We start from the raw sequence: 27,023 nt of genomic DNA on the forward strand, positions 1-27,023 counted from the left end.
AACATTGTTTATAGTAAATTAGAAAAGAATTAATGTTATGTTGTGGATATATGAAATATTCATCTAAAGTTTATAGTTTAGAAGTCATGAAAACTTTCCATATGCATCTTCAAATACTTCATTGGGATTTCAAGAATTTATAATATCACTAATGCTATGTACTTACCAAAACAAAGGCCAATACCACAAGTGTAAATTTTCCAGGTCGCCATGGTGAAAAGCTTAATTTCATCTTATGAATTCGACCACGATAAAATTGCACCAGAATGCTAAAAAAACACAAGAAATCTCTTCTTTTATTTATTTTTTAATTTGGAGAAAAATGTACAGTTTAGTAAGTTTTAGATAACGTCTTTCCAAAGAAAAATTAGCCGAAGTCACGATTTGAAACATCAATCAGTTATTGTAAGTATACATGCGTGATTCACAATTATCAACAACGATAAACAAAAATTAAAAGTACAAGTACGTCCTGAGGAATATGGATTCCTTGAGACAGTTGACATGTGGAGATGTGAAAATGAATGGAAGTTGTTCCTCCAAGTGAGTTCCATATCTCAGTATAAGTTTGAACATATTTATTTCATGGTCTTTATAGGAGATAGAGACCAGATTGTAAGCACAATCTCAGTATAAGTTTGAACCTAACCTACTTCAAGAATATACGTTCCACCCTCAACTGAATCTTTCATAGAGTCAATCTTATACATTGGCACCATCAGGTTCTTGTTCGCCAAGTAATTCAAAAAGATAGTTAGGCTCATCACTTGAGATTTGAGGATGCTGTTCGTGGCCGCAAGAACTATATTGCATAGCTTGTGGAAGTTCATTCTTTGTATGTTGACTAGATGAATCAAGTGAGTAATCTCCCTCAATAGTCTTTTCATATAGGGACTAAAATTACAATAAACATGTATTTATAAGGACTAATATGACAATAAGTAAGTATATTGGAGGACTAATCTGACAATATTGATGAAATATTTTAACATTAGGACTATTTTGACTAACAAAATGCACAATCATGGACTACTTTAAAGTTTTGATACATTGAAGGACTATTTTGACTACTCATTACAATTTTAAGGACTAAAGTGACTATTACCCAAAGAATAATAGAGTTATAAAAAAATCAGAAACACCAATTATTGTAATTCACAATCATCAACATCAAATATATTTTATTATTTTGTTCTCTTGCCTTCCGCTGCCCCTACTATTTTATTAAGTATAAAGATTTGGTTGCTTAAAAAAAGTATAAAGATTTAGTGAACACAATAGTACCCATAGAGTTTGGTTTGATATATATCATTTATCCAATCACTGAATGTCATATCATATTTATATATATTAACTTATATTAAAATAAATTCAAAAGTTCAACAAGTTTTGCTACCGATACTCAATCAAACTCAAAGGTGTCTAATAAGAATTTACCCGAAGATTTACAATGAAAAATGTTTATTTGAATGAGTTCTTTTTATTCGTCACAAAAAAGATACACATGTATGTCTAATTCGGATAAGTGACGGCTCACCTTAACATTAACGTGATACCTTCCACCTAAATTTTATTATGGACATCTCAAAGAATTAGAGACTTTTTCTTTTTGAAGGAAAAAAAATTAGAGACTTACGCATAAGTGTTGGCATCTTAATATTTACTTTTTTAAAGAAATGTCCATTAAAATATTCATTAAATCTTTTGAATTAGTTGTGCCATCTTGGACAGAAAATTGAATTATAATATAAGTTTTCTAACCTGCGATTACTCAATAATTTGACGGGATTAGAAAGAGAACCCATATATTACAAGTCTTGCATTTTTTTTGTTTGAAGAATAAAAGTCTTGTCAAGCAAGTAATACGAAAGCACATTTTTTTTTTAGTGAAAACTATGTGCTTTTGGCTTAAAAAATACATGTGAAATATGCAGTGAGTGATGATAAAAAGGGATTAAATATCTTTCAAAAAAAAGGGATAAAATATATTCTAATCAAATTTATCAATTCTAGATGGTCAAAAATTAATTCTTTTTGTCAAACCCAACCAACTCTGCCTGAAAAACTTATTAAACTTAATTTAGATTAAATTTCATGATTTAAAATTTCAATTTTTGAAATATCTTTAAAAAGTTCTAGATTCAACACAAAAAATTTCTAACACTTCCATAAAAATAACAAATTGACAATTTTCTTTACACATTCAAATTGATAAACTCATTATGCGAATCAAACCACTTCGATTTTGATTGGATTGGTTCTAGTTTAACCCAAAAAAACACATGAACTAAACACTTCAGCACGAACTAGGTTATCAAATTGACTTGTACTTATCATCGTCCACAATTAGTATACTAATAAGGTAGTAGTATTTGATAATTTTATCAAATATCTTAAGTTTATTTTTACCACCCTTCTTTTTAACCACTCATCTCTCAATAAATTTATTTTTAAGCTCTTCCTAAAAAAAAAAAGTTTATTTTTAAACAACTAATACTATTTTTTCATTGGAAAGTTTGTTTCTAATTATGTAAGTTTTGCTGGCCGAAATTAAACTCACCCAAAAGGTGAGATTTAGCCTGGGAAAGGCTAGTTGCTTCCCATCATGGGAAAGTTGCCTTTTCACCATCAGATCATAAGAGGAGCATAGTTTTATGGTAGACTGCCAACACTAGATTTTTTTCTGTAAGTTCATCATATTCATCTTGTTCACCTAGCCCAGAAAGAAAAAAAACAATTACATTGTCTTCTCAAACCCAAAATTTTCCGAGCATACAATCTTGCATACTGTCGCAAAATCAACCTTAATTCTAATAAGCTTCAAACTATTTTTAGGGAAGCTTAGGCAATCTCTGTGTTATTGATTTTTGGGTTTTAGAGAAATTTGGTACTGAGAAATCGGATTTTCTAGAGAAATTGATATGGAAGCTTCAATATTTAATTAAAAATATTCTTGAATTGCCAAAAATAAAAGGGGGCCAAATCACAAACAAAATTACCGTTATTATTCTCCACAAATCAATGGAGTTAAAAATGAAATATTTTTAAGTTTTTAATGTTCAGTAGAATTTTGTAAGGTAAACTATGAACATTTATGATTTTGCCCATTTTTTCAGATTGTAGGGAATTGGATTGGGAACATATAGAAACCATATGAATTTGGGATAGAAGTGGTTTTGCAAGCAAATGAACGTGTAGTTTATTTTGTGTTTGAGAATTGAAAAATTGGGAAAATAGAATAATTGAGAATAATAGATTTTGATGTTCAACCATGGAGAAAAATGAATTAATATGAATGGGTTAAAACAAAGACTTGGGTTCTTACTCCCAAATGCATGCGTGAGAGAGAGTGTGAATAGTGATTGAGAATAGTGTAGAAAAAATTCAGTGTTGGCAGTCTACCATAAAACTATGCTCCTCTTATGATCTGATGGTGATAAAGCAACTTTCCCATGATGGGAAGCAACTAGCCTTTCCCAGGCTAAATCTCACCCAAAAGATGTGGTTTTGTTAGGGGAAAAAGGTGTCCCATGTGAGAGAACACTAGAGGGCAATGTTCCTAGTTTTCAACTAAGTAATTGTTGAAACCGAAAGCTATAGTACATAGATATTCAACGTGATGGCATTGGTCTTCTCTACCTCCCAACTGGCTTGAAACTTGAAAAAGAGCCTCGTACCAAATATCAAACATAGAAATTTGAACACAATATTCCATGAAACATAAAGTGCTCGTACTACTAATAAAGTGAGTGACTCATTTGTGCCATTTAAGAAAAATTCATGTAAGGGAAAAAGTTTTTGAGGCAGATCATTTTCAGTTCATGTCATGATGTTGCTCAAAACTAAGGACTATACATGAAATAAATATCTATAGTACATAGATATTTATTTCATGTGTAGTCCTTAGTTTTGAGCAATAATGGTCTCTACTACGAGACACTAATGTGTCATCGAAATGGAATTCACATATGCGATTAATGTGCCGTCTCATAACCCCTAACGACAGAAGTTAATAGAATCAACGAATCATTTGAAGTCATTCAATTTCATAGGCTATTGTCAATTCGCAAATTTGAATGGGCAAAACACCCCGACTCAAAATTTCAAGGGACAAATTGAAGATTTACGCGTAGTAAATTGGAATGAAAAAAGATTAGCCAAAGAAAGTAGATTAAACATAGCAGTTACCCGAAAATACAGATACTTGTTATCTTCTCATATGGTTATTGCCCACTCCTTTTTCTTTGCCTTTTCATCTTTAAATTCAACAATGTCTCATAAGCTACATTTGTAGTATATGTGAAGCTAAATATAATAACATTCTAATCCAAAATTTATAAAGAGAAGACAATCGTTTTCTGAACATGAATTTGTAGAAATGCCACAACAGTCTCAGGCGTTAGCAAATAACACCAGTCTTCCCATCAACATGACATGAACTGAAAATGATGTTCATTTAGCAGCACAAAATAACCGATAAATATCCCAACATCATGAAGGATGTGTTATATTATATTAGTGATGTTCTGCATATATTAGATTCCCATACATAGACCATAAGAGAGAATATAGGAACCAATATCTGTGAGCGAAAAATAAAAATAAGTGTTACATTGACACGGATATAAACACCAAATACGACAATAACACCAACACACGGACATAGATAATAATTAAGTAATTAAATGTAACCATAAATCAGATTCATACACTATACACACCTTAAATCAAAGTTTGATGTTGCATAGATCATTGGTAATTATCAACAATCTCAATCAGTTGTCTTTGTTTGCTATTCCTTACTATCAACATATCATATGACTAGTAGAAGACATGCCGTCCTCACCGATGAATACAGTTATCACAGATATATATGCCATTATTGCATTGGGATTGATCTTCAAGTCGCGTGTGCTATCGAAAATCAAATGCAAGAAGACATAAGAGAAACAAAATATAGAAATAAAGCAGTAAAACAACAAAGTAACAAACCACTCTCAATATATATTTCAATGATCAATATTTGTAAATCCCTACAAAGGATCATATCATAATAACACTAAATATTTACATTCCCTTAATGAGAAACATTCCTCAGTCCTCATCAGGAATGAACTACAACAGACATACATACTCAAACCCATTTTGTCCTTTGGGTGGTAAAATTATAAGCACACTCTTGAACAACAAAATCATGTTCAAGGAGCTGAAAACACCATCAGCTTCAGCTCATCACACAATTCCTATATATATATATATATATATATATATATATATATATATATATATATATATATATATATATATATATATATATCAAATAAATAAGTAAACACCGACCATATAAAATTCAAAGAGAGCTTTGAATCTTGATATAACCAAGGTTTTGAACTGCAGTCACGTCACGATCCTTGCTTGATATTACAGATAATCATGGCAGCTGAAGTGGTCTCAATTGCAGTCACCGTCACATTGCAGCCGCATCGTGATCCTTGCTTGATATTACAAAGAACCATGACAGGTGACATTGTCTCAATTGCAGTCTCGATCGCAGACCTTTATTTAAAACCCTAAATAAGCTTAACCAAAGACTTATCATCATCAACACCACCACCACCGCCAACAACAACAACGACACAAATTCATCAATCTTGATCAAATTATTTATCAACAACACCTAAAACCTTGCAATCCGCATCAATAAAGAAGCTGCAATTGCAAAAAACACCAACTACTATACTAATACACACATACATCGAAACAAATCCTTAAGAAATACAACAATTCGGACACCGAATCAATCCATTTTCATTACAAACCATACACCTATTCAACAACCCTTCATCCTCATCAAAAACCTTCCTACTCCCACAACAATTCCCACACGGCAAAAACCTAACATCACCACAGCTTTCACAAACATACCCACCTTTCGTCTTTGGAAACCCTCCAAAATCTTCCCCAATTCACCAACCTCACAAAGCTGCTTTATCACCTCAGCACCACCCACATGATTCCCTCGAATAAATACCTGCGGCAACGTCACATTCTTCATACTCTTCTCACCCATCACACTCATCAACTCCTTCCTATAACAAATATCCATCGATACATCTCGTTCGTCAACCCAAACCCTAAACCCTCTTAAAATCATCCTAACCGCGTAACAATCCTCGTATGTTCGTCTAATTCCACGTAAACTCGTGAAATAGACCACAATTCGATCTTCTGTACCGGGTAATTTAATAACCGGTGCATAATCAATCGATTTCGATGATTTTAAGGATGAATCCGATGTTGATTCTGTTGATTTTAGGGTTTTTGATTTGAAAAGTGATCGTTCTTCATGAGATGGTTTTGGTGGTTCGAAGACACTACAGAGCTTTTTAACAACATTGCCACGAAGCGAAACGGTGCGTTCGAGGTTTTGGGTTTTTTGTGGCGATTTTTCGTCGTTGTGTGTGTAAACCGTCGTAAAAGAACGGTTAAGGACTGAAGACCTAGACGACGTCGTATTGTTGTTGTTGTTTCTGATTTCTTCCATCAACTCTGTAGATTATGAAACAATAATCAAAATTTGAATCGGTAATTAATAATTAATAATAATTAATAAATTATTATTAATTTGGAATGATAATTATTAATGTTACCTTGAGAAAGAGGGACGGTGGGTGATGATTATGTGGGGCGGCGGATGATGATGGATGATAGTTGGGCGGTGGTTTTTATGATGGATACGGTGTCGTTTTGAGGATAGATTTTTTGGTTTGTTGTGTTGTGAATTGTTTTTGGTTGTGTGCGGTTTTGTTATCTGGGTTTTGGTTATTGCAGAGAGAGAGAGGTTGTTGAGAATTGAGATTGAGGGGAATGAATCGCGTTTGAGGAGGAAAGTTAGAGAGAGAGAGAGAGAATGTTTTCTGTTGTTTTGTTGCTTTTCACGTGAGAGAGAGAGAGAGACGTAGCCATGAAGCCAAGTATTTGTACTTTATGCAAAAGATTATTTAAATGATTATTAATTAAATCAAAAATTAAAATCAAAGTTATTTTATTTTGTATTTTAATTTAATCCATTTTCCTTTTTAATCCAATTAATATGCATTGTCAATACTTAAATCATGTTTGTCATTTATTTATGTATTGTCACGTTAATTAATAAATATAATAGTAATTCATATATTTTATATTAATTAATTGATCTAGCAATATATATTATAAATATTAGTGAAAAGACATTTTATATTAATTAATTGATTTGGCAATATATATTATAAATATTAGTGAAAAGACGGACACTCACGTATCCATCTTTTCGCTTTTTCTATTGTGGTAATGTTTAAAAATTATTAACAGTATTTTTTTATGAAATTTTAATTTTAATTAATAAATTATGAACTCCAATGAAATACCAGAAAATATGGCCATGCTACCTGGACGAGATATCTTTTGGAGAAATGATATTTGTACAACCATTTTATTATAATTTTTTGACAACTTTCTCTCTCATACTTACATTATATTCTTATTCTCTCTCTTCCTTTTTCTCTTTTTATTGTTTTGAACCAATTAAAAGAGAGAAAATGAAAGTTGTCACCAAAGTTGTCCCAAATGGTTGTACATTTATCACTGCTCATCTGTTTGAGTAATAGGTTTGAAAATGCACCCAACTTTTTGGGTGTCCCAGTATGTTTGTATGGTGGGATTGGGAGAGAGTGAATTGATCACTCGAATCTTCTACTTTGTTTTGCTTGACTTTTGATGATCACGCACCCCAAATGGGAATAGGATACCCCTGATTTTTTCGAAAATCCCAAAAGAGGTCCCCCTAGGCTTTTTCTTTTTCTTGGACAACAATAGGGACCACAGGGCCATAGCCATATAATCTTGTTTTCTGGATAACCAGGTTGTGCCTTTAATAAATTCTAAATATAATTTAGGAGAATGATTTTTAAGCTAAACCAGCTCAAACCAACACCATACGGGGAGAAGTTAAACCAACATCACATAACCAATTTTAGTTTTTTTTTTTTTTTTATGAAGTTAAACTAGCCCATCTAAGTATAATTTAGAAGAATGTTAATGAATGTTCTAAGGCATTAGTTAATACAAATTGATTTTGGAGGCGTAAGATTGATTTTGACAAGTTTGATTATTTTCGAGTAGAATAGTTTTGGTTGTTTCCAGAGTTAATTTTAACTTGAAGCTGAGATATTATAGCCTTTGAAGTGATTTTGAATAAATTGATTTTGTATGCGAAAGACCATAATTGATGTCTATTCATTTCTACGTGACAGACCATTGCTTCCATTACCTTATTCAGATGGGAAAGCCGCAAAGATCCTGTGCTGAATCTTTGGCAGCCAAAACCAAGAGATTGTGGAATCAAATGGTGTAAATTGCATCAATACTTGCTCTCTCTCAATTGAATTGCTATCCATTAAAGCAACATTGGCAAGATTGTTCTGTGTCTGATTTCTGTCTGTGGCAGCTACAGGTTCAGAAGGATTATCTTCAATTTCATGTTTCAAAAGGATTATAATTAAAGTGAGTTGAACTTGAATGTAAAATGTTTATGTTTGGGTATATTTATGTAAAAATGAGTTGAACAATAAATTTAAGTGTAAAAAGCATGTTTTTTCATCACCGCAAAATCAAACATACACTAAGTTTCAAAGGCTAGGTGTACCACTTGAGCACAAGGTGTACCAAACTTGCCCAGCTAGAAGAAAAAACCTGATACAAAAGTACCAGAATCAGTAACCTACTTGCTAGCTACTAGAGTACACCATGGATTATTCCTCAAACTTCCCAAAACAAAACCAACACCACACTACCTTGATTGAAACTCATACAATCACATAAGACAATTCCTACCATGATAAATACTGACTTGAAGATAAGCTCAGTTGACTAACTCCCCTGCAGAGACTGAAAGAAATACAACCATCTTTGCTACTTCTCCCTATTTGATTCTCATTACAAATGAGTCTGACATTTTGTCAAAATGAAATACTCAATTTTAAGAGATAACAATGTACTAGCTACAGCCAGCAGCAAGGCCTGCACAAAACATGCACCCACACAAACAATTTGTACTGATCCCATCACAATCACTCTGCATATACACGGAATTTATCAAATAACTACCTCCCGGGCCAACAGGCCACCATTAACGACCTTCATTTTCTCTAAGAAAAATTGCTAATGGTACTTAACCTAAACAGTTTGAAACACAAATCTAGTTATCACTGATTCACATTCCTTGACAAAGTGGATAGCTTGCTTCAGATTCCTACCAATAAGAGCAAGGAGGGAGGCCAAGGTACTTAACCTCCCCTAAACTTTCCTGAACACCAATAATGGCAGAGATGGAGGCTCTAATTGGAGCAGAAACATTGCAATAAAAAAGGACCTCTAAGTACTGACTTTGAGAAACTAATAGATTGGTTACTGCTCAATTGTATCTTCACTCTCCTCACCATTGCAGCCTCATGGACATTTGCCATTTGCTCTAAGAAAAATAAGAATCACACCCAAATAAAACATGGAATTTGATAGGCGCACCTCTACAAACACCGATCCCTTGAATTTGATGTTTAGCTTCTGCATCTCTCATAAGACTGAAGAAACCTAGACAAAGATTATCTAGAAGGGGATACCATCAGATCTCTCTATCTGAGGCCACTACCAGCAACCACAGACAGGACCAACCTCTGCATGAGGCCAGCATTGTGTATTTAACTGGAGAAACACACATAAGAGATAACTTGACTCAATTAAGTGGCAAAACCAAGATTAAACATGATCACTTCAAGATAATCCCAACACAGACAATGATACACCTTATTGATATCCGACTACAGAGCTACTTCAAGCCTTCTATTTACATATCAGTAGCAATGAAAGCATTATCCAGAATCCACCACTGACAAAAGCTTATTGCTCTTCAAAATCACTATGCTCAATAATCATACCAACCATGTTAGCAAAAGTCTTTCACAAAATTTTACAAACCGCAGGGCAGAGCAATATTAACTACAAATCTTAGGAATCAGGAAATTATGAGATATCTGTATAAAGAAAATTCAGCAATTTTAGTTTTCTGAATATTTCAACTTTGTAGTAATAAACTTATGAATCAAAACTACCAAAACAAATAAAATAATAGAACAAAACAGTAAAAATAATCAAAACCAATATTAACCATAAAACATAACTCCATCGTTGAATTCAAATTTCAAATTCAGCTAAAAACTGAATATACATCAATCTAATTCACCATTAAACATTCCAAAATAAACCTAACATTCAAAATACACATAATTCATAACCATAACCATAACCCTAAATCAACTTCTTCATCATCTTCTTCAACCTCCGAAACCATACAAAGTCCTTCCTTGTCTCTTCAAAGCATAAACAACATCCATAGCAGTAACCGTCTTCCTCCTCGCATGTTCAGTATACGTAACAGCATCTCTTATCACATTCTCCAAGAATATCTTCAACACACCGCGAGTTTCTTCATAAATCAACCCGCTGATTCTCTTCACACCTCCTCTTCTCGCTAATCGACGAATCGCCGGCTTTGTGATTCCTTGGATGTTGTCGCGAAGAACTTTGCGATGTCTCTTTGCACCTCCCTTTCCTAATCCCTTACCTCCCTTTCCACGTCCTGACATTTTCAATGGAGAATTTCGAATTCGAAAAACTTTGAATTTGGGGAATTAGGGTTTTGAAATTGAGATTTGTGATGGAAGGTGGTGAATGTGATTGTGTTATTTATATGTGTGTATTGGAGATGGTGGAAGAAGAGGGTTTGAGAATTAGATTTGATTTGAGCCGTTGGATTTGGTCTGATCGATGGTTTAGATTGTGATCCGTGTGAAGCTAAGTGAGAGATTGTGGATCGTTGATAAAAATGTATGAACGGTTGGATTTTGATTTGTAGTGGATTTGCGGATCGCGCTTCCTTTGCTCAAACAGTCAAACTTTGAGTCTCGGTACGTCTCTTGGTCAAAAGTGTTTTTGCCAAAAGCTATAGTTTTGGGATAAAGTCTTGGTAGGCACAAGCATTTATTTATTTAGGCACGCACATAAATAAAAAAATTAAAAGATAAATAAAATAGACACATCAATCGATATCACTTTAATCATTTTCTTTTTACTAAGTAAGAGTTTCTCATAGTTTTGGTTGATTTATGCTTACCAATATTTGGGTTTTGTTAACCAGTGCCCCCGGGGCACTGGTTAAGGAAGCCAAAAGAAGAAATTTTAAATAAAAAAAACATATTTTTTCAGCTTTTAATGCACTGATTACACATCTCTCAATGCAAATCTTACTATATTTGACCCTTAACCAGTGCCCCGGGGTGCCCGGGGGCACTGGTTAACATATTTTCCATAAATAAAGGGTCTTGCCAATGACAGGATTTAAAAATGAAGATATTTGTTAAATTTTATGTCTAAAAAATTACTTTTTAAATTTTTATTTCATTGAATACACTATTTTTAAGATAAAATTTCTTCTTTAGGGTGTTTGGATTGAGGGTTTAGGAGGGGAAGGGAGGGGATAGTTTGATTTTTGTTTTTAAATTACGGACGCTATGAAATATTTTTTAAAAAAATTAAAATAATAACATGATAAACGATCATATAATACTTCAATCACACTTAAATGATTTTAGAAAAACATGTTATATAATTTGTAATTTAAAAAAGAAAAATAAATCTTCTCCTCCCTTCACATCCTAAACCCTCAATCCAAACTTACCCTTCTTCTTAACAAGTTTGAAGGCAGATGTTATCATTTTCCAATAAAAAATTGGAAGTTTTATTTTCAAGAGATTTTTTATTTTTGTTTGAAAGATGCTTTTTTTTAAAATGCTTAAATGAATTGTTTTTTTTATTTTTTTATTTTTATCATTTAAAGTTATACTCCTTTCGTATCATATTAGATGACATATTTGATGTCCCCGTGAGCTTAGCTCAGTTGGTAAGGACAATGCATAATATATGCAAGGTCCGGCGTTCGAATCCCGGACACCACCAAAAAAAATGACATATTTGATAATGTGCACTATTGACCTAACATATTTTGACCATATTTTTCTACTAATATATAAAGATAAATAATATCATATATGATGTTGTTGGATTCATCTCGATGAGTATTTTCATAATATTAAATTTTCATATTTTTTTCTAATAAATAATTAAAAATATTAAAGATAAAAAATATGTATCTGTATGTGTGACAAAGTCAATTGTGTCACTTAAAATATGTATCTGTATGTGTGACAAAGTCAATTGTGTCACTTAGCGGATCAAATCTTGTCTAGCGAACCGCCTTTGACTTTTCTTTCTGGAACTCTCTGTTTTGGCTCGCTTTCACCATGCTAAGCTCGCCTAGCGAATCAGGCATTTCCCAAATTGTCTTTATGATGTTTATCTTGGCTTCTGATGCTTGTTCTTGCCTTCTTTTACTCCGTATTGGTGTAGTCATTCTCAAAAACCTATAGAAATGTATAGAAAACAAACGTAATAGTTTTTTGGCATAGTTTACAAATGATATTTATATTAAATTGGGAGTTTTTATAATGAATTACTTGCAAAACAAGTCGATAAATGCTATGAAAAATAACAGTAATTTGACACTTATCACTGGCCCATCATACCAAGATAGGTTGAGTAGGACTAACACATTTTACAGCTCGCATAAGAGTCACAACAATCCTCCAGAAAAAGGCTAGAGTGTTTCCCACTGGGTCGGTCCATCGAGTTATATTTTATCACAAACTGAGTTGTCAAAATAAGCAAGAAAAAAGTGATCCTATCTTTTTGGGTCACGCCACCATTCCTATATTTAAATGGGTTGACCCACCAGACTTTGAGGTGTCCATTAAAAATATATAAAATAATTTTATAGTTTTAAACTCACATGTTTATAAAAAAAAAATGCCTCAAACAAAAAAAATCCTAAGCCCTTATATTATTCTCACTCATCGATTGATCATGTATGTGTAAATTTCAATTTTTCTTGTCCTTACGAGAGAGTCGTGCTACTATGAGAGAGAGAGAGAGAGAGAGAGAGAGAGAGAGAGAGAGATCTTGTATGTGTGTGGCACAAAGAGATAGAGCAATGTGAGATGGAGACCAAGACAATGTCGTAATTGTCGTTCATTGGATGCTACTATCACGTGTTTCTTACGAGTTTTTGTTTTCTATGAATATTGTTCAATGCAAGTAGGAGAAGTTTTTGTTATGTATAAAGAAATCAATAGGGGTGGTGTTATTTTTTTGGTAAAGCCATGTGGTCTATTTGATGCATGTTTTTTTAGATAGGAGCAAAATTAATTGATATCATTAATAATAAACTGTTCAATGCAAGTAGGAGAAAACTCAAAAACATGGTGATTAGTAACATGGAATGTGGTCTATTTGATGCATGTTAATTTATGTGTTATGTATTTGCATTGGTTTGTATAGAAGCGTAACGTTGATCTATTTTTTGTCAATCAAAATTTCACATGAAAGACACATTTTTAATAAATATAGGCTTGTAAAGAAAAGAGTAGCTCTAATGTATATTCCATCTATTTTCTAAATAAAAATTGTAATATTAAAACATGGTCTGAACTAGCCCAACGGGATGCATAGCCCACTACTATTTGAGTCGTCTCAATTTTGGTGGCTCATTTATGAAACGGACCGACCAACCCTAACTCATTTATTCGTGTTAGACCATTAGGTCGAGGCATATGCTCAGACCGGTCATCCCATTTGAGCTCACAAATGAGTCGCAGCCGAATCTTCCAAAAAAAAAAAAAAAACAAATAAGGCAAATAATTGAAATGACCACACTTCCACTCTGAACCCTACTTCTCACGTAACCCTAGTATCTGCTAACAAAGCTTATTATACCAACGCCAAGGCAAAAACCAATATCGGTTTCCACTTCTTCGAAATCATTCAATTCAATGGCTTATCGTTCACATAAACGTGCGAAACATGAAGACATACCAATCATAAGTCACTACAACCCACTTCCAATGACAGCCCATGCACATTACGAAGATCTGATGGAGGAAGCAATAACTTGTATTACTCACGACAACTATAAGGACTTGATACATATCGTGCTTCCCAAACTCCGCAAACTTTGTGTACATTTTGTAGTATACAATCAATCCATTAAAGAATTCCTAAATGATGCTGCTATTGCTGGAGATATCGAGTACCAAGGTTAGTTAGTATATTAATTCAAACTAAAAATGAGTTTTGCTGCATTAGACCGTAACTATATATATTCTAAATATTTATATTATTTTCCCTCAGAAAATATTTACATTATTTCTCCTGTTCCCTGTAGACATGTGTAAGGGGGGTGGGAACAAGTCAGGCCGCTGTCAGGAGTTTATGGCCCGGCCTATTAAAGTCCGGCTCGGCCTAGCTCGTTTATTAAATAGGTTAGGTTTAAGCTCTTTAGGTTTAAGCTTTTTAAAAAAGCTCATTAATTTAACTAGGTCAAACTAAGGCTTATATAAAAACCTACTAGGCCTATTAGGACGGCCCATATATGTGTAATTATATATACTACATATAATACATGTGTGTTAGCCTCTACAAAATACACTCCGGTGACTATTATAAGCAAAAGTTCATTTTTTAGATTCATTCAATAAATGATGTATGTAGTCTATATATAGACCACATACATCATTTATTGAATGAACCTAAAAAGTCAACTTTTGCTTATAATAGTCACCAGAGGGAGTACATTATATAATACACGCATATTAGTCTCTACAAAATGGATGTGCTACCTCTACAAATTTTTATTGGATATACATGCAATATATATGCTAATAAAGTGGGGAAAGAATGGACGTATATGCTTTACAAAATTTTATTTATCTATTAGTCTTTTAAAAACAAAATGGATGTGCTACCTCTACAAATTTTTATTGGATATACATGCAATATATATGCTAATAAAGTGGGGAAAGAATGGACGTATATGCTTTACAAAATTTTATTTATCTATTAGTCTTTTAAAAAATATATGTTTATTAGCCTTTTTATAAATAGGTCAAATTAGGTTTTTAGACAGGCTAACAGGTCAGGTCGACCTTTTAAAAAGGTCAGACTTAAAATAAAGTGTTTGACAGGCTAATAGGCGAGGCTTAGACTTTAATTTTTTCAACTAGGCCTGACCTATTTAAGCAAAGCCCGACTCGGCCCGGCCTATTCCCACCCCTACATGTGTAGTTTTTTATTCACATATTGTTATTCCTATGAACTTTGTAGATTTTAGTCGGATATTGTTATTTTGCAAGTGTAAGTTAAAAGTCTCACATTGATTTTAGGCTTAACCCTGCAAATAGGGGTCGCTTAAAATTTCATCCCTGCAATCGCTAATCCTTTTTTTTTGCCCCTGCAAAGTTTAATCAGTTAAAAATTCGTCCCTTGACCAAGTTAATGACTGCCACGTCATCAAATTAACAAAATGGCATGGGAATTGACGAAAATACCCCTGGCTTATTTTTTTTTTGTTTTTTTTTCCTTCAAAAAAAAATTCAGTTTTTTCCCGAATTTTTTTTACGATTTTTTCCCGAAAATTTTTCAGTTTTAATTTTAACAGTTTTTTTCCGAATTTTTTTTTACTTTTAATTATTTTTTCAGATTTTTTTAATTTAAAAAAGAATTTTCAAAATTTTGAAGGAAAACAAAATTAGCCCAGGGGTATTTTCGTCAATTCCCATGCCATTATGATAATTTTGATGACGTGGCAGTCATAACTGGGTCAAGGGACGAATTTTTAACTGATTAAACTTTGTAGGGGCAAAAAAAAAGGATTGGCGATTGCAGGGACGAAATTTTAAGCGACCCCTATTTGCAGGGACGAATAACATATTTAAGCCTTGATTTTAAATCGGAGGTTATACACTTTATAAGTGAGCTGACCAATAAACTCATTGTTTTGAATTGAGCAATTGCTCACATTTCTAAGATTTTTGGTGTCCAACTCATTTGCGCAGTTGTTTTTAACTCAATTTTGATCTTGCAAATATTTTGCCTCTTTCAAAGAGCCTTGCATTGGTTTTTGTAGATGATATTAATTTGCATATATAATTTTTATCGTAGATGTTTCAACAAACATCAATTTGCAATCAATCCTAACTAGGAGGGTACTGCAAGAAAAAGTTCAGTGTTCAATTTGTCTATCCACTCCTTCTCATGCAGTAATCACAGGATGTACTCACGTTTTTTGCCAGAAGTGCATCAGAAAATGGTTCACCAACGGAAAAACGCCGTTTGATCTCGTCATGGACCCTACCGCCAAAGACCCTACAACTTGTCCTTATTGTAGAGGTTTACTCACATTAAATGACATGTTCTCTGAAACAAAACCAACTACTAAGTTGGAAATTCTGATGCAACTTCTGAGAGAAGACACCTCTAATTCGAAGTCGGTAATATTTACGCGTTATAGTATCACTGTGGTCTTTTTTCTTTTGCATTTGCGACTTGCTGGTTTCAAAACTCTGCCCTATACTACCAATACAATGCCTTATAGTAAAAATCATATCAAGGAATTTGAAAACATTGATGGACCAGTAGTCTTGCTTGTAGACTTTGAAACTTCCCGCAGACATCGAGTTACCATAAATGCTGCATGCAGAGTCTTCCTATTGGATGCATGTACAAAATCGATCGAGGACGAGTTAGTGGCTCGTGTAACACAACCACTGTGTGTTTTGAGATTGATATCTCAAAACACTATTGAAGATAAAATACTCTCGTTGAAGGAGACGTTTGCTCAAACCGACACTTTTGATTTCAATGACAAGGAGATCCTAAGATACATTTTGCAAGAAGATTCTATGTGATGATGTTTTATAGCCAACAGTGAATAACAGGTACATGAATATTTATTTTGTTTGTGATATTACTTGAGATATCTACTTCTAACATGAATGTAGTTAATTTATTTGAAAAATACAAGTAAATTAAAGAGAATGAACGTAATCCGTGTTGGAACTGCAGGCGAATTGCTTGAAATTGCTGAGAAGGATTTGGTATTTATACTAGATGGGGAAATTTTTAATTAGAGTGAAAATGTTACTAAGTGTTGATAATCTGAAAATTGAAAGAGTCCTGTTCTCTTGATTATTTGAATTAATTTATCTTTTCTTTCTGGTCAGTTTGGGTTTGAGATATGCTTTCTGAAAACTCATGTTGATATTTTTCCAATTTTACTCCAGATTTTGGCTCTAAGCTTAGCGCGGTATAATACTAAATTAAGCTATTTTTTCCCAGATTATTGCAGAACAAGATTTTGCATCCGGACATTGTTAACATTTATTGGAACAAGAGTGTTATGTGGTTTTACAAGCACCATTTTACCAAGCCTTGAGGATCTTTATTTTATTTATTTTTTAATTTTTTGAGTACTTTATTATTAACATATGATATATGACATATCTTTGATATCAACAAACTACTTTCAATCTTAAGTTGCCAATTACTAGCTCTGCAAAATCTTAAGTTGTATAGGCAAAGTCTTATTCGATTATTTTATATTTAACAAACATGAAGTACTTTACTTTTAACACAGTCTTTCAAATATTGGAAATAGTTTTTTTGGATTAAAAATGTAATGGGTGAAGGAGGGTAAATAAATACTATAGTTTGTGTCTCTTGCAACCTGATAGCACAATACCTTCCAACTACAAAGTTGAGCAGGAAAATAAAGCAAAATTCCATAAATTAGAGTTGTTACTATATTGTCTTGGAAACTTATATCATCAAATCTGATGTAAACTTCAATTAAAGTGGACTTAGATTATGAATATTCTAAGGCTAATACCGAAATATTAGCATTACAGTTGAAGAGAAAAGAAATTATACAAAATGAATTATTGGTATCTTTGCACAGCAAAGCTAATTCGTTTCTCTAGCTAATTTCTATCAGCAATTCAAATTTCAAACCATTTCTTCCAAACTCATTGTATTCTTATTTCTTTCAAGTTGATTTAAGTCGCATGCCATAGTTCATTGTAATTCTGCACCCACCTCTTTAATGTTCAGTATCGAAAATGCCTTAATGCAGTATTTCTTTCCTCTTATTTCTGTTCCTTTGTTGTTTTGTACGTTGAAATTCGCAGCACAAAACTAAACATATGCACTTATATATAGGTGTACCCCTGCCAAAACCATCTTCCTACCATTTCCACCTACTTAAATGTTAGCGCAAAATTATTATGAGATTGTAAATTTGACATGATAAAAATAATGTTCTTCATATTGCAAAGGATGAATACTTTTCCATCAAATTAATCTTCATTATTGAAATAAAACTATATATGAATCTTTTTCGTATCTAAACAGGAAGTGAAGGCTTTTGGATGAACCTTATTTGAGAGGACTATTTACATCTCAACAACCTAAAATAGAAATTCTCTTAGCATCTTTATACATAAAGTAAGAAATAACTCAACATCATAATGTTAAAAACTTGCCACTCTTACTAAGAATGAAGGTGCCTTCTGAGTTGCCATTTTCCTACTAACTTGTCTCTACTTGATAACAATCACATTTTCTTATTGAGAATCATGTTTGTTACAATTGGTGAATGTGGTTCTATTTAGTTTTCCTATTTGCAATCTTTTGAGGCATCAGTAACACTGGTTTTAACAAAGAGATACCCTTTGAACATGTCTTTCAGATTGGATTTTGTGGTTTCTCCAGAGTCATCTTTTCCAATATTAATGCACTTGTATGATTATAGTCAAATAAAGGTCAGAGATTATCCAGAAAAAAAATCATTAAAAGTATAATAATTTATTGCAATAATAGAAAGGATCCATTGACTCCGAGAGTAAGTTTATTAAGTTACTCCAAATCTTATCCCTTCATTTAGTTCTAATCTACTGGTTCAAATTAATTATTAATCATCTAAAGTGAACCTTAACTTATGTTCTCCCACACTATTTTTCTTCCATACCTTTGTTTGCTTTCTGCATTTGACGGAAAAAACCATTTCCTCCCATGAATCGTATCACTCTCATTTTTTGGATTCTATCATCAACCATTTCCATTTATGAGTTCTAGTAATGACCTTTAGTTTCATTTGTTTTTTCTTCTAATTTCCCTGGAATTATTTAGAAACAAAAAATAGGGATCTTTAATTTAGACACAATTCATGCTTTGGATTTTTTAACCTTCAATTCATGGTTAAACCTCCAATTCATGGTTTAATTGACGACTATCTTTTTTCTAATCGAGAGATGAGTGTGATGTTAATGGAATCAAATATTTTTAATTAATAAAAATTAAGTAAGCCAAAAAATACAAGATCAGGCATTGGATCTTTGGATATATCATAAAGGATTATCTTTTGTTGACGGTGGATGAAATCATAAAAGTACCACAGAATTACATGCCTAGTGAAAACCAATTCTTTGAGGGTTGAAGGTGTATCATGCTATACAAGCTTTTATGATTTATTTGAAATTATGAATCAAATATTCTTCTTAATGGCCATTAATTACAGTTGTCGGGTTGTTTGAGAAGAAGGAGTATGAAAGCTTAAGATAAGGATCAATACTTAGTTACTCTTGGAGTCAATGGATCCTTTCTCGTGTGTGTGTGTATACACACACACACACACCGTTGACACCAGGTGTGAGTTTAAGGACTTACACCAAATCTCAACCCTTAAAATCAATTGATCCCACGGCTAATATATTTCCATTGCTTATAGTTTTAATATTCCATAACCTTAATCAGTTTTAATATTCCATAACCTTAATCAATCACTCATGTGTAGCTTTGTGTTTTGATTACCACCATAGGAATCGCGATCATCTTATGCACTTCGACTTTGATGTATTACACAAAAATAAAATAAAATCTATCTACTTTTACACTTTGTAGAAAAATATAATTAACCTAATTGAAAGAGGGGAGAGTCCAGGTGTTATGTTTCAAGCTTTGGATTAACGATGACTTATATACAAGTAGAGGTGGGATTGGATTTGAATCATTATGCTTGTTTCCAGATGTTTCAAAACAGGCGAAAGAAAGATATAATGTATTTGTCATACGGAATTCTATTTTGGACAATTGTTAGCCATTAGATCAACATAATCTAATGGTCTGAATTTGGTTTAAGTCTTTTGATTTACATCTGGTGTCAACGGATCCTGACTCATATGTATATATATATATATATATATATATATATATATATATATATATATATATATACATAATCGATCAACATGTTTATGTCTTATCAAAGATCAAAATGTTGATGCTTCACCAGAAATCGGTTTCGAAGCTCAAACAATGTCGAATAATCCAAATACAAAAAAGAGTAAATTACACTCCCCTCCCTTCAAAAATACTTGAATTACAGTCTCGTCCCCTCTTATGTTAAAATATACACCCCCCTCCCTTGAAAAGTAAAATTTAGAGTAAATTACACTCCCCTCCCCTCAAAGATAATTGAATTACAGTCCGCTCCCCTCTTATGTTAAAATATACACTCCCTCCCTTGAAAAGTAAAATTTATACTCCTCTCCCTTATAAGATGTTTGAATTACAACCCCCTCCCTTAATAATTAAATATAGACTATGTTTTAATCTATTTTAACATAAATAAATATTTGTATAATATATATTAATTTTGAATTACCATTTAAAAAATATAATTTCATTTCTTTATAATCTAAATGTCAATGACATTTAAATTTAAATATTTTGTTATTAATTTTATAATTTAGAGTATAAAATTCACTTTTAAATAACCATACTTAATCAAATTTAGTAATTTTTCACATATTTTAATTTTATTTTGGGACATTGTTTCATATTTTATAATAGGGTTTAAAATTATATGTTAATGAAATTAGGAATAAAAAATAGTTAAGGATATATATTCAAAATTTGATTATATTAAAATGAACCCGCAATACTGTTTTTTTTTAAGTGTGTTTGATTATTTTTTTGTTAGATTATTAGAAATAAAAAAAAAATTATTGAGGGACTAAAGCATAGATTTTAACATAAGTGGGGATGGAAATGTAATTCAAGCTTCTCTCAAAGGAGTGGAGTGAAATATTTTCTAATATGTTTTGAATAAGAGGGGAGGGAAGTGTATATTTTATCATAAGAGGGGAGAAGAGTGTAATTTAAACATCTTTGAGGGGAGGGGAGTGTAATTTACTCTAAAAAAAACTGATGACAATTTTAATTAATTAATTTTCTATGATTCTCATGATTGATTTACTTTGTACTATTTGAGAAAACAAATCACGCAGGATATCAATTCATAATTGATTTCCATAAATTTGCATACATCAAACAAGATTTGAATCTATTGATTTAATTAGAACCACATTTCTGATACCATTGTTAGGATTTAAATAGTTTTTTTTTAATTTTAATCCCGATAAATGGTTCTTGATTAAATCATTAGTCATAAGTCAAACAACACCTTAAAAGGATTCATATGGTTAACTCTTGAAGCGCATATACTTTATTGTCAAACTCAAAGAGTGAGTGATCACGAGAACCGTTCGATGACAATGAAGGTGAGAAAAACACAAGAAGGGGGGTTGAATTGTGTTAGACGTTTCTTCGTTTTCTCTAAAAACTCAGAACACTTAAGTTCAGAAGCTTGAAGAACTGCTTCTGAAGGGAGTGGTCAGGAGTGTATGCAGCGGAATAAAACAGAGAGAAAGGAAAGAAGAAAGACACAAAGCAATTATATTGGTTCCTTCCACAATCCGGAAGTAGTCCAGTCCCCCTTGCACTTCCAAGGAGATTTCACTAGAATGTAATATCTGATTACAATTGCTCAAGCACACAGCAAGAGACTTCCTTTGCTCAAGCACACTTCGCAAGAGTCTTCCTATGCTCAAGAACACAATCAAGAGACTTTTATGCTCAAGCACAACTGCAAGAGACTTCCTAAACAAACAAAGATTACAAAGAAAAATTGTTTGAAGCTGAACACTTGATATACAACCAAAGGTGCTCACAATACAATCAGATACAAACTCTAAGACTTAAGAATTTCTAAGATAAGAACTTTGAGAAACAGAAATTCTAAGTGAATGCAGAACAATTTCAGCAGAGGTTTGACACTTGTAAAAATGTTGAGAGTCTTTCGTTCAGCGTTACGAAATCTCTAAGTCTTCACTCCTTTATATAGAGGTGTGAAAGAGACGTTGTGAAATTGCCAGCACATCAAAAGAGTCGTTGTTGAAGCTTGATCTTTCACCAATGATCTTTTTCCTGATTTGGTTGTTGTCCTATGAAGAACCAATTTGAAATCCATTCCTATTGTGAAGGAACATCTTTGCAGGCATAGCTGTTATTCTGGAGCTGTTTTCTTGTCTTGTAGCATGGACACAAAACAGAGTAGTGGAGAAGGTGATTGTACAGTTCGTACAAAGTACAATGTCAACGCTTTTTGAAGATAAGCTTCCAAAGTCTTCAAATCTTCACCAAAATGACCGTTGCAAAGTTCCACTAGTCTTCTGCATTGTTTTCGAATCCAATAGACAGCTTTTGAAGTGTTGATCCTTGAATCTTCAGCTTGTGGTGATAATCAGCTTTTGATGAGCTTCAGCTTCTGATGAGGTCGCTTCTGAACTATCCGCTTCTGGCGAACTTCAGCTTCTGATGACTTTCAGCTTCTGATGATTTTCAGCTTCTGATGACGTCATCATTCTTCAGGAGCACTTTTATCTTCAGATGCACTCTTCAGATGCTTCTCTTCAAATGCTTTCAAGCTTCATTTTCTTCATTCCTTAGCTCTCTTTTTGTTCTTCAGAACCTTTATATGATGTAAATTTTTAACTATGGTCTTGTACACTTGAACAAATATTAGCTAGTCCAATTTACAATTTTTAATACCTTGTTATCATCAAAACTCTTTAAGGTTCATTGTTAAACACATTTTGTTCCAGCAATCTCCCTCTTTTTGATGATGACAAACAATAGTATTTAAAATTGATCAATTGTTGTTAATCTAATTAACAAGTTGACTTTGGGGTTCTGAAGTTTGTAAGCTCAGAGTCTGAGGTTTGTAAGCTCTAACTCCCCCTGAGTCTGATAGTCTTTAAGGTGAGGTTTGTAAGCTCCCCCTAAGTTCTATCCAGGTTAATTAAATTCATTGAGCGTGCAATAATAATCAGAGCTTTAAAAAAAAATTAATTGAGAAGTAGATTAAAGATAAGAAGAATGGTTCAATTAATTTTATTTGAAATTTGATACTCCTTCTTTCGTTCATAGCATATACCTTTCAGGTAAAAAAAATGATAGAAGTTTTTCAAAATAATTTTCAAATATCATTAATGGGGCTCAGAACCTTTAAATATTATCACATATACTCCCCCTTTTGTCATTAGCAAAAAGAAAATAAGCATTAAAGACAAAAAGATATTGAGAAAAACTCAAACATAGAGAGTATCATCAGAACCTATAATCCTATCAAAATATAATCAGAACAGAAATCAAAGCAATGTATATAACTAAACAAAATATCAGATCAGTATGTATTAGAACGAACTATGCAATTTAATAGAAATAGTAAGAAATTCAAAGCATAAGGTGATCAGAAGCAAAAACTCAAACAACTAAAAACAATCAAAGAATGACACTAGGGTGTGCAACTAAGGTTTGGATTGTTGTTGTTGCTGGATCATAGCCATCATTTTCTCCATCTGTTCAGCTTGCTTCTTCACCAATTCTTCAAGAGCTAGTCGCCTCTGAAGAAGAGCATCTTCCTTTGCTTTAGATTCCTCCTGTTGCCTTGTTAGCTTCTGTTTCAGCATCTTGAAGATCTTCTCTTCCCTTGAAGTGTATTTAGATTCTGAGTAGAAGGGCACATTTGCCAGAAGCATCATTGGAGTTCCATCTTGATCAGCCGATGTCAGATTCTTCAAAAATCTTCTAGCAGTAGCAGCTTTAGTCCTGATACACTATCTTCTTACATCTTCTATCAGATCAGTAGCTTTCTTCTTCAAAGATGACCATTGTTCCTCATAAGCAATTGGCAGGTCAATCAATCTTCTGAGATGAACCAGATCTTGCATCTCTGAATTGATCTTGAGTAGCTCAGATTCGATGTATTCAGATTCCAGAATGTCTTGGGGGTGGTTGTTCAAGGATTTCTAGGTCCGAGGGTTGGTCAGAAGCACTAAGGGAAAAGTCTTGAACATGTTCAGAATCTGGAATAGTGAGATCTTGATCAGGTTGGGTTGATGAGGATGGTTGGTCCGAGTTGAAGCTTGGGAATTGACTTGATTATCATTGTCAATATCCATTGGAGTGACTGTAGGTTGAGGTATAGTTTGCTCTGGTTGTGGGTCAATATGAGTGTTGGTTGGTTGTTGTTGGGGTGACGAAGTCTTTTGTGGTTCAGGTGGATGTTGTTGGGGGCTTTCTGAAACAACTTTCTCAGAAGCAACTGCTTCAGAAGCTGTTTCAGAGGCTTTCTTTGAGTTAAGGTTAAACTCTGGTAGTTCACCTGAGCAGTGACTAACCAGATTATCTAAGAGAGAATCGTCTTGAGTTGATTTAGGAACAGGTGGTTGTGATGAAGAGGGTGAGATAGGGATAGAGGGGTCGGGAATCTGACAAACCTTGACAGAGTTATCAGCTTCTGAAGAAGATTCTGGAGCAGTATGTTGTGGAACAACAGCTTGTAGAACAACTTCTAAAACTCCAACTTTCTCAGAAGCTTTACCACCCATTTCCTTGACTTCCACAATCTTCTCCTTGAAGTACTCACACTTTTCATGCCCTAAAGCTTTAAGCTTTTCATCCTTATCCAGTTTGTTCTGAGCTTCCTTTTTCTTCTGATCAGCTAACATCTGATCAGCTTGCTCTTTAGCCTTTTTCTCCATATCAGGAGTCACTTCAACTATTGGAGTGAAAATTAGTTCAGAGTCTTGATTCTTCTTCTTCTTCTTCTTCTTGGGTTTGCGCTCTTCTGCTTTTAACTCTTTACTTCTTTTCTTGGGAACAGAAGCAACACCAACTTTTTGCCTCTTTCCCTGAACCTTGGCAGCATCAGATTCAGCTTCAGTTTTGGCCCTTTTTCCTTTGGATACATCAGGAGCAGCAGCAACAGATTCAGTGTTGACTCCTGATTCTCTGGCATGAGCAGCTACCAGATTGGCCAGGACTTCAGGACTGTTTTCTTGAAGAATGGAAGGAAAGTTCTTCAGTGGTTCTGACTCAGCTGTGGTCAATTCAATCCATTTCTCATCAACAGGGTGTTTGTTGATGATCTTCATAGCATACAAGGACTTGCTGTTTAAGATGCGGTCAGAAGTGGTAACTGTGAAACAACTATCAGATGCTTGTTTGTATCTCCTCAGAGTCTCCAACAGCTTACCTTGGTGAAAGATTTCTGACAGAAGCCTTCCACAAGGTACTTGTTTCCTTTCCTTGCTGATACCTTCTTTGATAGCCCAACACAGATGGTGCAAGATGTATTTTGGAAGGTTAATCCTTTGAAAAGTAGCCATGGAGTATAATGCTAGTTGATGGTCCTTATTGGGTTGATCAGTCCCTCCTCCTCTTTGAAAAAAGCAATTTGCACAGAACTTTAGGAGCAATCTGTGACAAACCTCCATTTCTACAGTCTTAGCCTTCGGATTTTCTTTCAAAAACATCCTTCTGTAACTTTCCAACAGGATATCATCCTTGCTGACATCCCACTTAAAATATCCTTTTGAAGATACCCTGCAGGCTTTAGCAATAACTCTTTCCGTGATGGTTACTGGAATACCCATCACTGCTGACCTAATCTCCATTCCTTCAAAAGGTTTCAAACCCATTTCTTCTCTAGTCTTCCCTTTTAAACTAGAGTCTTTCTCTACAGCTTTTTTCTCTTCAAAACTTGCAGCTTCCCTGTCGTAAACTTCAGCCCTTAACCAAAAGTCTTTTACCAGATTCTCATATGTTGGTCCATTTAACATATGGAAATAACCATGTAACTTCTAAGGTTTAACGAAAGCCTCCATGTTCACCTCGTATTTTTCAAGAGAAGCGAAGTCAAAAGGTGTTTCCTTTTGAACAATCAAAGATTCTGCTGGAATGGACATGGTCTTTGGTTTGATAGCTGACCCTGAATCTGGAGCACCTTGTCGTTGCATGTTTGAAGTAGATTCTGGAACGTCTAGTTGATTTGAGCTTGATGATGCCATTTGATGATGATGAAGATTTTGGGTTTCTAGGGTTGAGATTGCGCTTACTTCGCAAGAACATGTTTGAAAGAAGGGTGTTTGTTGTGATGTGAGTAGTGTGTGAATTGACAAAATGTTAAAAGTAAAAACGATTGCAATTCAAAAGAGACAAACAAACATAACATTAATGACATTGGGGGCGCGTGAAAGTACTTTCAAAGCTATTAAATCATCATTGCCCTTTTAAGTTATACACCAATACAGAGAAGCCACATCAGAAGTTCTCAGAGTAACTGTCAAGTTAGTGGGCCAGTGTTACTACAAAAAGTAACTTCCAACGTTTCCACTAACTCTACTATTCAGAAGCATAAAATCCAGCTTCTGAACTTTAGATGCTGACGTCATCATCAAAAGCGCATTTTCCTCAGAACCTCAATAAAGAGCTTCTGATGGACCACAACTTCTGAACTGACTTCAGAGCCTAAAATCCTATTCAGGAGCAAGCAAACTTTAATCAGACACGAATTGCATGTTCAAATTTTTCTTTATAAAATCAAACCTTTCAACAGTTAAAGGCTTAGTAAATATATCAGCCCATTGATTTTCAGTATCAATGAATTGTATATCTAAAACTCCTTTCTGAACATAATCTCTGATAAAATGGTGTTTGATTTCAATATGCTTAGCTCTTGAATGCAAAATTGGATTTTTAGACAAACAAATAGCAGCAGTATTATCACAATAAATGGGAATACTGTTAGCAATTATCTGATAGTCTTCCAACTGATGTTTCATCCAAAGTAGTTATGTACA

At 33.4% G+C, this 27,023-nt stretch overlaps 2 protein-coding genes, 1 long non-coding RNA gene and 1 pseudogene across 4 annotated transcripts; 1 reads left to right on the plus strand and 3 right to left on the minus strand.

Moving 5' to 3' along the window:
* Nucleotides 1–4,312: 4,312 nt before the first annotated feature.
* On the minus strand, nt 4,313–5,300 carry LOC146898279 (uncharacterized). Its single transcript, XR_015022321.1, has 2 exons — nt 4,722–5,300; nt 4,313–4,582 (listed from the first exon to the last, which is right to left on the minus strand). It is a non-coding gene; the product is annotated as an uncharacterized LOC146898279 (long non-coding RNA).
* A 341-nt stretch (nt 5,301–5,641) lies between these two features.
* LOC146898280 (uncharacterized protein At5g39865-like) lies at nt 5,642–6,822 on the minus strand (annotated as a pseudogene). Its single transcript, XR_015022320.1, has 2 exons — nt 6,651–6,822; nt 5,642–6,549 (listed from the first exon to the last, which is right to left on the minus strand). The product of XR_015022320.1 is annotated as an uncharacterized protein At5g39865-like (transcript).
* A 3,374-nt stretch (nt 6,823–10,196) lies between these two features.
* LOC146898281 (histone H4) lies at nt 10,197–10,753 on the minus strand. Its single transcript, XM_085734448.1, has one exon. It carries the CDS (start codon nt 10,677–10,679, stop codon nt 10,368–10,370), a length of 312 nt encoding a protein of 103 aa, XP_085590574.1. The 5' UTR covers nt 10,680–10,753; the 3' UTR covers nt 10,197–10,367.
* Nucleotides 10,754–13,976: 3,223 nt separating this feature from the next.
* Nucleotides 13,977–16,894, plus strand: LOC146898282 (putative SWI/SNF-related matrix-associated actin-dependent regulator of chromatin subfamily A member 3-like 1). Its single transcript, XM_085732473.1, has 3 exons — nt 13,977–14,241; nt 16,144–16,472; nt 16,593–16,894. Exons 1-3 carry the CDS (start codon nt 13,977–13,979, stop codon nt 16,887–16,889), a joined length of 891 nt encoding a protein of 296 aa, XP_085588599.1. The 3' UTR covers nt 16,890–16,894.
* The last annotated feature ends 10,129 nt before the right edge of the window (nt 16,895–27,023 follow it).

This window comes from Medicago sativa, chromosome 8 (assembly GCF_051527215.1).
Source record: "Medicago sativa cultivar Bolivia chromosome 8, Bolivia_mono, whole genome shotgun sequence".
NCBI classification, from domain to species: Eukaryota; Viridiplantae; Streptophyta; class Magnoliopsida; order Fabales; family Fabaceae; genus Medicago; species Medicago sativa.

What these genes read in the sequence shown, in the direction of transcription:
- LOC146898281 (XM_085734448.1), bottom strand. Translation starts at nt 10,679, where the DNA reads ATGTCAGGACGTGGAAAGGGAGGTAAGGGATTAGGAAAGGGAGGTGCA.
- LOC146898282 (XM_085732473.1), top strand. Translation starts at nt 13,977, where the DNA reads ATGGCTTATCGTTCACATAAACGTGCGAAACATGAAGACATACCAATC. An exon ending in TGGAGATATCGAGTACCAAG is followed by an intron (nt 14,242 to 16,143) that starts GTTAGTTAGTAT and finishes TTTTTATCGTAG; the next exon opens with ATGTTTCAACAAACATCAAT. An exon ending in ACACCTCTAATTCGAAGTCG is followed by an intron (nt 16,473 to 16,592) that starts GTAATATTTACG and finishes AATCATATCAAG; the next exon opens with GAATTTGAAAACATTGATGG.